Genomic DNA, 16,894 nt, shown 5'->3' on the forward strand with positions numbered 1-16,894 from the left:
GTTTCTCATTTACATTTTTAATGATAATACCTCTCACTAGCTAACACTAATAACTTATTAAGTTTTAAGCGATATGCGATGAATCAGATACACGCATTGCCCTGGAATGTCCTGGGGTATGACATAAAGCGTTAATTAATTACTTCCTTGTATTTTTAATTGTAACCTCACTCTCTGAGGACTTGCTCTATCAACAGTATGAGAGCGACTTACCCAATCAGGGCGTCACACTGAAAGGCGGCCAATCATAACAAAGTTAGAGTATTCCTGCGTAGATAATAGAGGTGGTGCTTAGTCGCTCATTCTAGTGAAGACCTCAGTTGACTGCCAAATGACATCTTTGAACATCTAGTGGTGATCGAATTGTCAAAGTTCATGTGACTTAATGGAGTTAATCTGTTCAGTTCTAAAAAGCATATTAATATAACCTTCTCTGTAAGTACTTAGCAAATGATTTAATGTCCTTTACTTCGTTATCTGTACTTTCGAGAACCTACCGAATAAGCAAATAAATTGGATTTCGTAGCTTGGGAATTTCGTAGCCCTTGGACACCTCAAGGTAAGCTGATGTTTTAATCTTGTGTATTTAGAAATACTAAACTTAAATATGTTAACATATGAACATATAAGTATTTTGATTACACAGTTTTAACGAACTGATTGTTTCGTTTCCATAGTTTTAATGTAGGCGCTGAGCAAAGTGATACGCATCAAAATGTCATACTGTACCTGCACTTATCCTTTGCAACTTCACACTTTAAATAGCAACGGTATTGTATTTAAAATATACATTGTAAGTGATATGCATTCAGGTACTGACTTGTTACTGACTGATGGTGTTTCCGACGCTCTGTTTTAATAGACAAAACGAAACGCATCTCAGCTGTCAGGCTGACCACGGCTTTGGGGCATCTGCTTTTGGAGAAAAAACCTGTAGACATGACGGACCTTCTGGTTCCAGAACTTGAGATAGACGTAGAGAGTTTGGAAACGGAAAGCGACGACCAAGCCGAATTTGGCTGCGCCTTGTCCGGCGCAGGGGACGAAGAAGAGAGCGGCAAAGACAACGAGAAATGTAGTCCGATAACTCAAGCATCGGGGGATCAGAGGAAACTCAGCCGGACCCCGAAGTGTGCCCGCTGCAGGAATCACGGAGTGGTTTCGTGTCTCAAGGGCCACAAGAGGTTCTGTAGGTGGCGGGACTGTCAGTGTGCCAACTGCCTGCTGGTTGTGGAGAGACAACGAGTCATGGCAGCGCAGGTCGCACTGAGGAGGCAACAGGCGACAGAGGTACGCGTGTTGGCTTTTCTCTATACGAGTTCATTAATTTTGGTGTATAGACCATAGGATATGTTGGAGCTTATTGCTCTGTTTAGTTTTCTGGACCAAAAATACCAAATTTAAATTTCCAAAAAAGTAAATGGCTAGGAACATTTTTATTACTCCCAACAATTCGCTGATAATCAAAATCAATCACTTTATGTGATCGGAGATCATAGTTTTTTATTCCCCTGTTGAAGCTCAAAAACGACGACCTGATATGGATTTCAAACTTCACTGCTTTTTAAAAATTTTAATCTTTAATTTAAAAAGTCGAACATCGAAAACAGACTGCTGCACAATGTAAGACAAATTTCAATGTTAAATATTTAACAATTTTGCAAAATGAAAGGTTCCGACCTCACTTTTTTGTTTCTGAAGATATTGAGGGGGGTCGAACGTATGAAATGTGATATCATATAAGAAATGACTTGATATGGGTCGATGGATATGTTATTTTATTTACAAATAAACACAAAATGTTTCTTGTTTTTATCCGTTGAACCTTCATAATACAGTTAAGGCGCATAAACTCGGCTTTAATTAGATCTATTCAATTTAGCAATTTGTACAATTTTGAAAATCATGCTGTTAATACAAGACATTGCAATGTGTTTATTATTACAGGACAAGAAAGGCATTGCAGGAAAACAGATTCCAACTGAACGCAGGGCTGTTTATCAGAGACACCTCAGGCCTTCTAGCATGCTGGCCAAAAGTATTCTAGAAGGTAAGAGCCTTGTAAATTGCATACACCTTATACTCATATTTACACAAGTCATGGATACAGTAAGTTATTTAGTTATACTTTGTATATAATTGACACACTTCTGTAGTGGTATAGTATATTCTTGTTTTATATATGATGAAAAATGTATTTTCAATTCAACTTGAGGATTTTAAGAGGAGGAGCAGTTTATAAATGGGTCTACACCTTTGACATCTTTACTCTCACTTTTCTATTCTTTTCTAATTCTGTTTTCCCTTATGTCTCCTTTCAATAGCTTTGCTGGGATCTCTCTCCCTTTCTGTCCCAATTGTAAATGGTTCTTCTTTGGACAATGTAACTGTAAGCGCACTACACTTCTGTTCATGTTACTGAGACGAACGAAAAAGACCATTGCTTGAAACACAGAGCTCCTCTGTCTAATCAGTGAATCATTTGTGATGCTTTCGTACTGTTCTAAAAATGTGTTTTGAAAAGCATTAAAACTAATATGAAAATGAATTCATGATAATATATGAATCTGGATAAGTTAGATGCTTGGTTTCAATTGTATTTCAACTACAAATGTATAGCTGAATTATTTACACCTTTTGACACATAAAGGACAAAGTTTAAATTTGAGAAAAAATGAGAACTAAAACACTATCAAATGCTTAATTAGAAAAAAATCCTGAATGCTTTGTGGATTTGGGTTGGTAAGAAATAAGACTCAAAGGGATTGGTCATGACAAGTTTGTATGTTATATGACAAATCTGTCTTTGTAGATATTGATGGCTGTTAAACAGCAGTGCTGAATTGAAATCTTGGTACCTATTATGTGGCAGGTGTCACACTGAGTGTGCAAAGCAACCTGCAAATCCCAATTTGTTGTTGTTATTGTTGTATCTGGTGTGCCAATCAGAACTGTTGTCAAGTGTCTCACTTGAGTTCGTTTCTCTGGCAGGTTACCGTCCCGTTCAAACGGACCCCTTTTTAGGAGGAAACCCGTCTCTGCCTCCTCCTCTCAGTGACCGAATGAGGAAGAGGAGGGCTTTTGCTGACAAAGAGCTGGAGACCATCATGCTGGAGCGGGAGTACAAAGAGCGTGAACTGATGGAGTCCAGCCAGGCGACGGCCGCGTCTCTCTTTCTGCCCAGCGCCATGGTTCACGCAGCAGAATACAACTCCTACAAATCGGCCTTCGCCGCAGGGCAAGTGGAGGCACCGCCCAAAGAGATTTGCGGTTATCTCCCCAATTGCCTTGACCTGTCAATGCAGTACACCGGGTCAGGAAACGTGGAGCTGATTTCATCTAATGTCAGCGTGGCAACCACCTACAGGCAATATCCACTGTCGCCGCGGTTCATGATGTGGCCGAAATGCAGCAACATTAGTGACGCTCTGCTTTACCAGCAGTGCCTCCTAAACGCGACGGCCGTCCAGAACATGAAACCGGGTGCAGTCTGGGATCCGAAAATGATGCCAGCATCCGAGAGCCACTCACCAGATCCGGTTCTGGCAGCTGCCAAACTGGAAGGTTCCCGGGTGGCACCAGAGCCATGCGATCTTCAGCGATTGCAGACAGAACTTCCGGGCCTCACTCATGGTTCTCGGGAGCAGTCAGCATTCTCCCCCCCCAAGAGAAGCTTCGGACAAGCGTTCACCAACGGCTCGTCATCCACGAGTCAAGAGCACGTCCTGAATAAACTCAGCAAAGACAGTGCCAAGCATACCCTCTCAATGAAATTAAACTCCTTCCACTCGCTAATTCAGCAAACTCTCAGTGAAAAGGCAGGCCCTGAGTCAAAAGCTCCCTGCTACAAAGAACGTTTTGAAGATGCTGCTAGGAAATGCAGGGAGAGTGCAGTCAAAGAAAACCAGAGCTTCAAAAATGTGGACAGATATGCAAGAGACTTGACATCCAAACAAGTGGGTTCAAAGTTTTCATCCAGTGAGTCTCTGTCCTTTTCGGTCGAATCCATTCTGAAGAGGCCTTCACCTGCAGTAAACCGTACATCGCAGTAGCTGATGCATTAGTTCCAGGTGGTTTTCAACTGAACGGTCATATTTAGACATACAGTATATTCATTTCAATAGTTGGAAAAACTGGATTAAAAAAGCCAATGTCAAAAGCAAGGTTGCAAATTTAACTGAGCTAAAATAAAAGTATATAATACATTGTTTTAAAGTACAATTTTACTTGAAAATCAATGGCATTTTTAACAACTTGTCAGCTTCCCCAAACCAGTGGTGTAAATATTGTGCTGTAAATATATAAGCATGTTGACTATGACTTCAACATAATGAGTATATTTAAGTGTAATAATGACTGATGTTGCTTTAAATTGTAATGTTTCATGAACTACAATGCAATTATAAAGTAACAATAAACATTTTAATTATGAAATACATCCATGACTAATGTTTTCATGGTGATGATTTTCAGTGTTGGTGGTTATGTTCATATGAGTGGAATACATGGATAAGAAAGTTTTTTTATTAATGCAAGCATTTTTATTGTAGTAAAAAAAATTACAGGAAGAGTCCAGTATTATTTAATCAATAGCAAAAATACAATGCATTATTCATAAATAATGAGAAGTTAAAACTCCAGGTGTTTTGGAGTGTTTTTTCTTCAACTCTGTATAAACAATGAATAATATTCTATACTGTACAACAGAAGCCACAGATCTAGGACAGAAGGTAATCTAGGACCGAAAAAGGCTGCCTTGGTCTTTCAAATCTATACAGTTTCTTTTCATTCTATCCAAACAGTTTTTCAATTATTTCAGTTGAATTAATTAACTGACCTTATGCTAAGGATTACTTAATTCTGTATTGGTTGAAATGAGGACTTTAAAGGGAAACGCCAAGGTTGCCTGCCTCTTATGATAGATGTTTCTTGAAGCAACCAGTGACTATCTAGAAAGATATTTTAGTTTTATACTGTAACTCCTGTACTTTCTATTTTAGTTAATACAGGATGGGATATTATGGTACTGTTTAGCATACACAGTATTCAAGCTTCCACTTTCTTCCATTATAACTAGTGTTCAGGTTTTTCAGTGTTTATTTTACAACAAATCTTTCTGTGTAAGGCAATTAGCAGACCATTACCAGATATTACTTGCTCACTAGATCATCATTTACCAAAGTGTATTCATTACTCTCTAGAGGAGGGGTTTCAAATTAATTATTGCCTTTGTTATTAATATCAATTATTTTAAATATTGTAATTATTGTAAAATAAATCTACAATCTGTTCATAATAATACTGTTGGGATGTCTCCTTATGGAATTAGTAATAAGCATCATCATCTCTTAATTGTATGTGAGGGACTGGTGAGGCAAAAGCTTAGTGGATGATATTTTAAGTGAAAAGTACTTCTGTAATTGTAATTGGCACCTTTTCTGTTTTTTACGTGCTAACAGAATCGACCAATGGTTAAGTTTAAAAGAGAAGCAACCAAAAATAAACACCGAAAACGGTAAGTAATACGATCAAATCAACAACTGCTAATTGTTAACAGAGGTGACCTCACCGATTTAAAAGCAGACGCTGTTTCCTTTCATACTTTAGCACGTACAACAAACAAAATAACAAACAAAAATATTTTTATGAAGATATGCATCCGTAACTAGTGTATTTTAAACAGCTAAATAACGACAGTAATATACATGGAAAAGTAAAGATCTCATAAAAAGTGAAAGATGAAAGCAAGTATATTGTTTCTGTTATAATAGTTAAATGCACATTACACTTTTTGGTGTTGTGTCCTTGCTGTGTCGCGTTTTACACGATTCGGCTTATTTGGCTCTGGCAAAATTGTTTTATGAAAGCAAGCGTTTTCTAAATGGTTGCATCGTTTTTACAACAACAACAACAACAACAACAACAACAACAACAACAACAACAACAACAACAACAACAACAACAACAACAACAGAGTTAAAAGAAAACCAAAACCAGTAATACTTAAATCAAGGGAAGGAATATACTTCTGGACTGAAATCTGAAATGTATTTATGTATAGAATCGCATTCGAGTATGCAACGCATGACGTTGAAATTAATGAAGCAATTCATGGCGTGATTTATTCGGAATGGTCACAATGAAAGAAAATTGACTTGGTACATAAAATACATTACACGTCCTAGAACTTATGAAATGGTAAAAGTCAACGTTATTTTATTACTTTGTTCTGTTTAGTAATTACTGTACCACGACACGTAGGATACATTCTTCATTATGAAACTAAATCCACAAAATATAGTAGAAATATCTGGGAACCATCAGAGTCACACATGTGGCAATTTATATGAGTATCTGCATACATTTTCTATAAGTAATCCGGTTCTTTCTTTTACTCTTTGGTTGTAACTGCTGTACTTTTAAAAATACGTTATTCGGGTAAACGCATCTACCAGTTAAACCATAAAACTATTTTGAAATCTTTACCACACCTGGAAAAGATAAACAATAAAAATTTTGGGACGCATATGCTAAATCATATTACACATACTGATGCTGAGTGCATCGGATTACGGATAATATTTGCGCTCAGAGAGATCTAACTGTCCACGTCTGGTTCTATTGGAGTGATTATTTTAACAAGCAGTAGGCCTACTGTACCTGAAAACACTTTAACAATCAGATTGTTATTAAATGTTTATAAGCAATTTCCATGTTTTCAGAAATAAAGTGACAGTAATAGAAGAGTTCTGGTCTAATTTGGTTTTAAGAAGTAGATGTCAGTGTAGCTCGCTCTCAGACTAATCTAAATCTTCATATTCTTTACTTTGTATTGTCATCACCTTGTTTGCTTACCTAATTCCAATCTAGATCGAATTGGTCCTAACTGAGAATCAACGGCAGGTGTTCTTGGAAACCGTCCATTTTGTGAACTGAGTATTTACTAAACACTGGATTTGGAAATGGCTATGAGATGTCTCCTTTTACCCTTGTAGCCCCGCCACGCAAACTTTTATGTACAGTACATGCATTATGCATTTGCTTTGTTACTGTAGTAGAATATCTACAGAGCAATTCTCAGTGATTGGAAGTCTGCAGACCAATTGATTCGCTTTTACATTAAATGCAAAAGAAAATGGGGAAAACAAGCCGACAGCAGCAAAAAATATGTGTATTGGTAATTTAAGATATGTACCTGTCAATGTAAAAAAAGCTGATCCAGTCGTTACAATGTCAATCGCACATCTTACACATTATTCAAAAATGTTTTGTTCTCCAAGTTCTACTGTTTGATAAGAAGGGCGTACGGCTAAGAAGACAACAACAATAATCAAAACTATTTTATAAAGCACATTTAAAAACAATAATCTCCGAGCATTTTACGATAGATTAAAACCACATTACACAAAATAAAATTAGACGTGATTTTAAGACTTTTGAATAATAATATTTCTGAAACGGTTAACAGTTTTATTTTAAAAAAGCATTATGTACTGTACATGTATATAGATATTAATTTTTTGGTGGACGGAATATGAAGTAAAACTTTAACATAGAGTGTAGTCTAACTGAAATGTCACGGGTTATTTTTGGTATCACAATACACAATTCACTGAAGGTACAGTATCTGTACTGAGCCATTGTGTTTGGAATCCATTGAGCACATTGTTTTCACTCCTTGCATACCTTGTTTAACACATGACATGGAATTTGTGAATTATTCAACTTTCAGAAAATTTAAATATACAGTACAGATGGTCAGCATAGCCAGCCTGTTGATGATGTGAATCAACACCTAGATCTGGCAAGACTTGCTACAGTGTGTTTTCTTATGCACCTGTATTTTATATAATTGGTTAAAATCTTAAATTTATATTAGACTATTAGACCTGGAGTTGTCTATTCTGGTCTTTGTAACTCAAGTATCTCCTGCTTTCATTTACTCAACTACTAAATTGAATCTGCAATTAAAAAATTAACTTGTTTCATTAGACCGTTTTGAATGTTTTCACCTGTACAATTCTGTAGGTTTCTTGAAGTCTATGGTTTTTGGTAGATAAGAATGAAAAAGTCTGATTCAGGAAATTATTTGTTAGAAGAAAGCATATATATACAGTATAGTAATTATATTAAAGTTAAGTGAATGATAATTCAGTTAGACTGAGTCCTAGTGAATACTGTGGATATGGGGACCAAGATTCAGAATTCAGATTCAGATTCAGATTCAGAGCTCAGAACACACTAACACAGTTTAACACCATTCTTCTCCTGGAGATGCTTGGTGTCTTCTGATTTCTCTTCCACCTCATCTCTTAACAACCCGAATCATCTCATATTGGCATAAATGGACCATTCAACACTTCTCCCACATCATCAAATGCTTGTGCTTTACAGACACAAGCCGACTAGAGACCCTTTAGAGAATTACATGAATGAAGTTTGTAACACCCAGCTTTTCATTTCTTCATCCATCCATATTCTAACCGCTTCATCCAATTCAGGGTCATGGAGAAACTGGAGCCTATCTTGACAAGCAACGTGCACAAGGCAGGGTATACCCTGGGATACTAGTCCATCATTGGGCAGACAGACCACAGACACAAAGACAGACAGACACACACTCACACCAGGGCCAGTTTTCCCAGAAGCCAATTAACTTACCAGTATGTCTTTGGACTGTGGAAGGAAACCAGCACCTGGAGGAAACTTACTCAAACATGGGGAGGATATACAAAGTCCTTAACATTACACATTGAATAACCCTGGTTTAATATTATATTTGCACATAAGCCACCCTGGTTTAATATTATTTTTGTACATAGTCCCATTATCCTTTATTATTTACAGGTGGGTAGCTATGTCAGCATACGTAGGCTGCCTTGTCTTTCTTCACTGCCTTGTCTTTCTCACACCTGAAGAAGGCTCCACGGCCGAAACATTGTGTTTTCTTTCTTCTTTTTTTTTAGCATGGAATAAACCTATTATTTGTTCCTTTATTATTAACTCTGTATTTACTCTTCCAGTATGAAGAGGACTCAGGTTTTATTGGATCAAAGGCTTGTTGGTACGACTTTTCCAAATTTCCATGTTGGCTTACAAACCATGACAGAAAGGTATTCTTAAGGAAGTACTATACAGTATGTCAGTTGATTGGAACAAAACTTGATCTTACTTGCTGTAGAATAACCAATTTCCTACAGCAAATAAAGTAGTAACAGCAATAGAAGGTTTTCTATTAATACCATGATGGAGGCAAAATAAGACTTAGGTTGCAATGATATTTTTAAACTTTCATTTATGTAACCAAGTACTTTTATTTAATTTTCATGTAGCTCAGTAAGCATATAATGAGAAATTTTACATATACCTCATGAACTAAAAAAATATATTTTAGAACCTGCTTTACAACAGTGTTTTTATTTTTGTCTGTTTTGAAAATAGGTTTTGGTTGACCAGCTTACATATTGTTAAACAAATTATTTAGCCTTCAGCTCTGCTCTTCTAAAATTACTTTGTACTATATGCAGCTGATGTAAAATTAATTGATTGATGGTTTGAAGGAAAAAAAATAAACTAGAACAAAGGATAAATATTATAAACTTGGTCAAGGGACAAATGATGGAAGGATTTGTAGAAACTCTGAGTAAATGTTCAGAGGGTTTGATAAGTATCTGCTGATCGCATCAGCGCAAAGACAGCATCTATTCCCAAAGTGTCAGATTTAACATGTTTGCAAAGAGTACTGAATTGCACAATTTATTATCAGTATTTAGCAATTTCTCTCATAACCAGGGATTTTCTTTGCATCAGGCAATCAGTTCCCACACATTCTCTAACAGAAAATGGTAAGAAAACGGTAGAAATGTTATAGTAATATTTAATATTAGCTTTTTTCTCCATGTGTGTTTCTTTAACATCACCATTATTATACATAGTGATATTGACGGTAAAATGGTACACTTCTATAACATTTTTTAGACAGAAAGTATTGTAAAGTGACTCAGAATAGTCATATTACCCCTAATATCTCTACAAGCAGTATAGAGATCTTTTCCCCAGATGTTATTAATTATTTATTATTTCATTTACTGAATATGTTTAGTTCTTTGTTAATATCACATATATGAAAGGTATGTACTTGGTCATGTTTGGCATTGATATTTTTTTTTATAAAACTGTATATTAAAAATACTGATCACTAATTACTATGTGAATTGCTGTTAAAAGTAGACTGCTTTCTGATTCTTAGTAACACTAAGTAATAAAACCATCTGGATTTGAAGCAACACATGTACCTTATATTATTTTAAATAACAGCTTAGCAAAAGTGCTAACCCAGCTAGCCTTTAAAAATATATAAATACTGTACAAATAATACCACAAACCTTTTTTTTAGTTTGGGATTATTGTTGCTAAGAGTATTTATTACTCTGCTGTTTTTCTTATTTTTATTACTCCAATACCTGCCACCACTAGTAATGCTACAATCCCTAAATTCTAGGTGTTCTAGGCATATGTTCTAGGGATCTAGCAGAGTACTCAACATACATGAATAAAACACTACTTTTAAGGCAGTGAAGCACTGGGCTGGTGACAAATGTCTCATGAAGACAGGTGGGCAACTAGCTTCAGATTTTACACAGAAGGTTTCAAGCTCACTAAGATGTCTTAGCTGTAACTGTCATTCAGGTTTCCTGAAGACTTTCCCCAGCCAGTCCACAAACAGGTTATGCGATTTTAATATGTTTTAACCAAAATTAACCAAAATGACAGTGCTGATTAAAATGTTAACAAAAATTAAAGCTTCACCATGTAATGTTCTGGATATTGCCTTTCATGATTTATTTACCTAAAACCAAATTATTATTATTTATTTGCTAAGTGTTCTGTGTTTATATAATATATCCATGTATATGTGATCCTTCATGAGAATATGAATCATTTAGACATGCTACTGTATATACATCTAAATTTAAAAAGAGGTTGTGTTGAATTGTCGCACTGCTACTATGCCTACTTGAGGCAAACAGTGATATCTGATATGCTGTCAGTTTATGGTAATTGGAATAATGGAAACAATGCTGCAGGATGAAGATTTTTGCAATACTCTGCAGTTCTTAACTCTTCACCTGTTCTGTAATTGCAAGTTCAAGTCCTGCTACCATGTCTTTCCCACAGTGAGCATTATCGATGATCTGTACTGACAATCTAATTTTCAGCTGAGTTGTTGAGAATCATATTTCAGGATAAAATGAAGACAGTTAATGCCAACTTTTTCTGCTTTCTGGAATTATTAAAGTGCGTGCACCAAATAAAGCGGAACACTAATTTTCATTTTAGTGTTGCTAATCCAGTCAAAGAGTAATATGTTGGAGGTTTGTAGATGTATTTAGCAATGAGGTTTCAACAACCTGAGGCAAGAGCCATGTTTTCAGTAACTGTTTTTTTTGTAACATGTTGTTTTACATTTAAAACACTAGTAACATAAGAGCTGAATATTCTAGTTTGCCAGGGCAAATATCAGCCTCTTCTTATTGTGCTGTACTCTCTGGATATTTTAACTTCACTCCTGTATGTGCAAATCATCCACAGGTATAATTACACTAGTTCACTCTAAATTAGGACTTCTTTTTAGTCTGAAATGTATATTTACTTTAAATAATACATTTAATTAAAAATATTCAAAACCAAATAGCAGTTTGTCCATTTCCAGAATTAATTAATATCTATTGCTAGAGAAATTCCCATGTACCAGTTTTGACTTTTACATAATTTTCGTGGGGTAGATTTTTTTGATGTTCTCTGGTTTTATAGCCAACACTTAAAACTCTGGGTTATTCAAACTCCATTAAGAAGAAAATGCCTTTCTAGGTTTGTCTCTGATCAGTTTTCCCAATTACACAACTAGGTTCAATCTGCTATGACAAACTTGTTTTTTCAAACATGTTTTGAAAAAACAAGTCGTTTAGGTAATTATTTCAAGTAAGTCTTTCAAGTACTAGAGAGGTTGCACTTGGTTCTGGGAGGGCAGGTCAAGGTATTCTGCATTTAAAGCAGAATAATTATCAAAGATCACTGAAGTTATGAGTACCATATAAGGACTTCTTTAATTGAAATTGTACAGTACATTGCATATTGAAATTTGTTTTACTTTTATCACATACAGTATGTTCTGTATCACACCAAAACGTGCTTAAAAGTTAAAAATAATTTGGCTTTTAAACAAATGGTTCACATGTATTTAGAATGGTAAATTATGAAGTGTGAAAACAGGGTAAGGTTTCCATTCATTCAGTCAGGTGTGCTTGTTGAGCTTGTCTTCCCAACCAGCAGTTTTTTATGTTTAAAGAAGCCAAAGCACACATTCCTGAACTACAACTTGTAATATAATAAGAAATGTGTAGCATGGAATCTTTTGGCAGGCATATGGCATTTAATTACCAGGTTTGCTGAGTTGACAGATGATTTAACTGATAAGGGTCCTACAAATACCCTTTAGGTTTCCTGATCTGCAAATGTGCTAATTCACAAGCCTCCATTCTTGTCAGTTTCACTGGTGAGCAGCGAAGCAAAACATTGTCAGCAGAACAAGTTTATGTCATTAGCACCTGTATTGTGTTTCCGGCAATATCTCTCCATTGTGAAGAATAAGAAGCAATGAGTTTGCATGGTTTATTGAAATTGTATTGCAAACAAGGAAATAACTGCCCAACTCCCAGTTTGTACCTCTTAAGGAAATGACATACGCATAGTTTTAAACCAGATTTTCACTACTGCGCTCATTTCCATAAAAAAATTCAGTTTGTAAAAATGCTAGTGAACTGCATAATATAATTGAAGAAGAATAGATAGAAATGAACCATTTGCATTCTTTAAATTAACTAATAAAAGGAATTTTGTTTACATTTGAATATGTTTTACTACATCCTTGATAGAGCATTTGAAACAATTGGTAATGTCAATGTAAATATTTGTAAAATGTTTTGCAACAAAGATCTAGATGGCTTTGTGTTTCCTGTACATATTTAAAAGCTCTTGACCTTGGTATGGCATTTGAGATTCAGATGAAGTTTACTTTCTGTCAGAAACCTTAATTGTATTACATTTTAAAATTGAATTTGTTCTCCAACTGTCATCTCAGTATTATCTTACATTTTAAACATGTGATGAGAAACATTTTCTATTTTTTGATAGTACCACATCATAATCAGGACACAAAACTAACATTTGTTGCCACTGATGCATTTCATGATATTTGGTTTTCACCTAGAACATGCAAATCTTATGGAAAGTTTGTGTGAACCCAGTTTCACATACAGTAGATAATTATGAAACAAGAAAATATTCTGTATAATGTGAGCTTTCCAAACTTAATTTTAGAATAAGCAACAGAAATATAGAATTTTGCAATAATTTGTGCTATTTATAGTATAATATTATTATTATATTAGAGTGATTCAATTATAATACAAACAGGAATTGATTCACATTTTACACGTATTTAAGGTTGTGTAAAACTTGAGATTTGACATCTGTACTCTGCTGTACCTGACCTGATTTACAATGACAATTTTGTGTTTATCCACATCTTGGCCAAATTCATTTCCATTCCATAGCAAAATGCTATGCAAATTGTGTCCAGAATACTTTTATGTTGAGATAAGTATAGAGAGAGACAACTGCAGTGAAAATGTGTGTGGAAGACATTGGAAGGTAATCTGACCAGATCAAATCTTTCCTATATTATAAATGTGAATCTCACTTTCAGCCAAAATGATGTTTCTTTTCATCTTCAAAGGCCCTATTTGCTAACAAAATAAATATTAATGATACATTTAAAACATAGATTTTATAATAATGGCTGTATAGGGCAACCGTACTTTTTTTAACAAGTCAAGTAGGATTTGGGGTCACGGCCCAGGTATCACTCAGGGAATTAATGGTTAGAGAAGCAGTAATTGGCTACGGAACAGAGCAGAATTTTAAAAGTAAACACTGCAACGTTTTTCAAAGAGCTCCTTGCTTCCCGCTGGCTGATTTCTCTTCAGTGGCCAAAAACCCTCAGTCAGGGGTTAAGGATAGGCCTAGAGAGGCTACTTGACATCTGCTCTGTTTGTGGCTCTTTGATCTCTTCTCCTGTCCTTCACAGACTGGCCTGCTGAGAAATATGGTGGTGTTCCCAGTGCAGCTAGAGAAAACAGTGCCTTGATGACAGATCAGGTGAAGGCAGAAAAGAGAGAAGTAGGGATTACATGTCAGTTAATGAGAAAGAAAAGGAAAACACCAGGATCTTCTTGTGCAAAAGTCTTTGGAGGGAGGAATGTCAACTGGTTATGTTTTGATTTTATGGACAGCACATTGCCAAGTGTCACTGACAGGTATATCAGAAGACTGATCCATGACATTCCACGTTGAGTGATAAGTGATTAAGTAAGACCATTGACTCAGATGGCATTGAACAATTTTGCCAAATGGCTTTTGACTATTTGCCAGAATATTGGTAAATACTCTTAAACCTCCCACCCTATGAGAGTTGTGTCAGCAGATAATTTTTCCAGTACTGTGATATAACTGCACAGTACGGATGATTCAGCAGTATTTACTGTTAAACCTGCTGGCTCCACAGTTTCACACAAACAGTTAGTCAATTAAATTGGCACTTGACACATATACAGAGTTGTATGGCAGACATTAGTAATCCAGGAATCCCCTTTAGAGACTGAAATCCAGTTCTGGTATAAAAATATTTGTGAGGCCTTTACTAACTAATCGCCATGAAAGCTGATATATACTAACATGTATGCTCACAACTCAACTCATACATATTATGTGCCAAACAATTGAAAACCTGAAAACTGAGATTGTTGATCTTGTCCACACAATGTGTAAGTGTACTATTGTTTTGTCAGATGTTCTATCCTTTCACAAAGTTGCCAAATTAGCAATATACATGCTGTTGGAGCTGTACTGTCAGAACTCTAATTGACCACTTTGGATCTTACTTTAAACTAACTAAACAGTAGACTGCTTTCAGAATAAAAAAGCAATTGTTGCTGCTCAGGTCCATGATGTCACGATTATAGTCCCCCCTCCTTAAGGGTGCTCCAGCCCTTTCACTAAGACTTTATTCTCTGCACCTGTTCCCTATTCCCAGCCCACCTTAAAAGCCAGGCGCTGACGCTCATCCGGGCTCTGCATCTGATTTCCATATCGTGCGAGTCCGGGACCTGGAAGCGCCTGGTCCCGTTAAGGTTTTAACCTCTGTTCCCGTTCCTGTTCCCCGTCCGCCGGTTCCGACCCGGCCTTCGTGGTTTTAATTCTTTCTTCTGATGGATCTTCTGGTTTTGGACTTACCCTTGTGTTTTGGATATTCCCTAAGGACTACTCTCTCGGGTTGTTCGCCTCGGCCACACCTCCCCCGTGCACCAGCGCACCTTGGACACGCCCCCCTGTCTTCAGCCCCGTTTTCCTGCATGACGTTTCCCTAGTGTTTCCCCACTCCGTCGGACTGTGTCGTCCGCATAGGGTCCGGAAAGAACTGTTCGTTACACATGAGTATGCTGCGAATTCAGAAAAATGATTTGTATGTTCAACACATCAAAAGTTCATCTAAAAAAGCAGTGCAATCAATTTTCCTAATTGTTGTGAACATAAAACAGTTATAACAAAAGAAACAGGTGTTTTTCCAGACTGGCCCATCTATTTATATGTGACAAGTTTATGCACTGTGTGCCCGCATATACTCACAGCCAGAGATATCAGCTCACATCCAGCAAAGCGAACCACAGTGTTTTGACCTTGGAGGAAACCAGACTGGACAGTTTCCACTGTGACACTTAAGCTGTGTTTAGTAAATTCAGCTTTTGTTATTGCTCACATATCCTCATAAACACAGATTGTTTCCTGTACAATTACATTTTACTAAACTGGTTTTCACTTATCTTCTCATGTTTCTTTAACATTTCAGATGCGTCATTTGGAACATTAAGTACAAAAGCGATGCCCTTTGGTTTGTGCGCCAACTTGCAAGATAACTCTTGTGCTGAAAGCACGCTTAAATTCATCAATGTCTAGATGAATTTTAATACCTAATGCCTAACTTCACACCTAACTTCATCTATGTCTAGCAAAATTTTAAAAATAAAAATGTCAAGCCTTGAGGCAATGTGTAGCTAGTTGTTTGTCAAATTTAAAACTGTCAAAAAAGAAGTATTTCTGAGATTTACAGGTAGCTCAAGTTATTGTGTGAGTAAAAATTATATGTACGCTTTGCAAAAGTACTCACCTCCTACTCATGATGTCCGGTTTTGTTGAATTGGAAATGATGTAGAACAAGGGAATATGCTAATTAAAATTTGAAGACTTTTGAACACTTTTAAAAGTGAAGATAAATGTCAGCAAAAACTGTAGGGAAAAAATCTAAAATAAAATGTATTTGTTGTGTAATTATTTCTCCCATTTACAGTGACAAACCTAAATTTGTTCAGCTGACAATCCATAACATTAGTTGAACAGCCTCTGTTAATAGTAAGGCAATAACATTGGTTCACATGATTTCAGAATAAATTTACCTGTCTCTTTTTGAATCCTCAATTAGGTAATACACTTGAGGCAAAGAATTAACCATGAAGAGTAAGCAGCTTTCAAGACAATTCAAGAAAAAAGCTGTAGATAAGCACAGATTAGGAGAAGAGTATGTACAAGTTCAAAGACAGTGAAAATGTCTTTGAGCACAGTGAAGATGATTATCAAATAATTGGAAGCTATACCGCCTAGACACTTCTTAGATCAGGATGCCCCTCCAAACTGCGCAGCTGGACAATTAGGAAATAGATTGGCAACTTTGAAAGATTTACAGAGTTCAGTGAATGAGATGGGAGAAAATATTGTGAGC

General features: G+C 36.1%; 1 protein-coding gene across 1 annotated transcript; it reads left to right on the forward strand.

The window, feature by feature from the left end:
• Window positions 1-300: 300 nt before the first annotated feature.
• Window positions 301-4,438, forward strand: dmrt2a (doublesex and mab-3 related transcription factor 2a). The gene is made up of 4 exons (XM_088911560.1): window positions 301-559; window positions 863-1,290; window positions 1,948-2,050; window positions 2,992-4,438. Exons 2-4 carry the CDS (start codon window positions 940-942, stop codon window positions 4,050-4,052), a joined length of 1,515 nt encoding a protein of 504 aa, XP_088767686.1. The 5' UTR covers window positions 301-559; window positions 863-939; the 3' UTR covers window positions 4,053-4,438.
• Window positions 4,439-16,894: the final 12,456 nt, after the last annotated feature.

Source organism: Atractosteus spatula, chromosome 3, assembly GCF_055471065.1.
Source record: "Atractosteus spatula isolate fAtrSpa1 chromosome 3, fAtrSpa1.hap1, whole genome shotgun sequence".
NCBI classification, from domain to species: domain Eukaryota; kingdom Metazoa; phylum Chordata; class Actinopteri; order Semionotiformes; family Lepisosteidae; genus Atractosteus; species Atractosteus spatula.

Excerpts from the sequence above, each read along its gene's own strand:
- dmrt2a (XM_088911560.1), top strand. The coding sequence starts at position 940 with ATGACGGACCTTCTGGTTCCAGAACTTGAGATAGACGTAGAGAGTTTG. Across the intron at positions 1,291-1,947 it reads GGAGGCAACAGGCGACAGAG|GACAAGAAAGGCATTGCAGG; the intron begins GTACGCGTGTTG and ends TTATTATTACAG. Across the intron at positions 2,051-2,991 it reads GGCCAAAAGTATTCTAGAAG|GTTACCGTCCCGTTCAAACG; the intron begins GTAAGAGCCTTG and ends TTTCTCTGGCAG.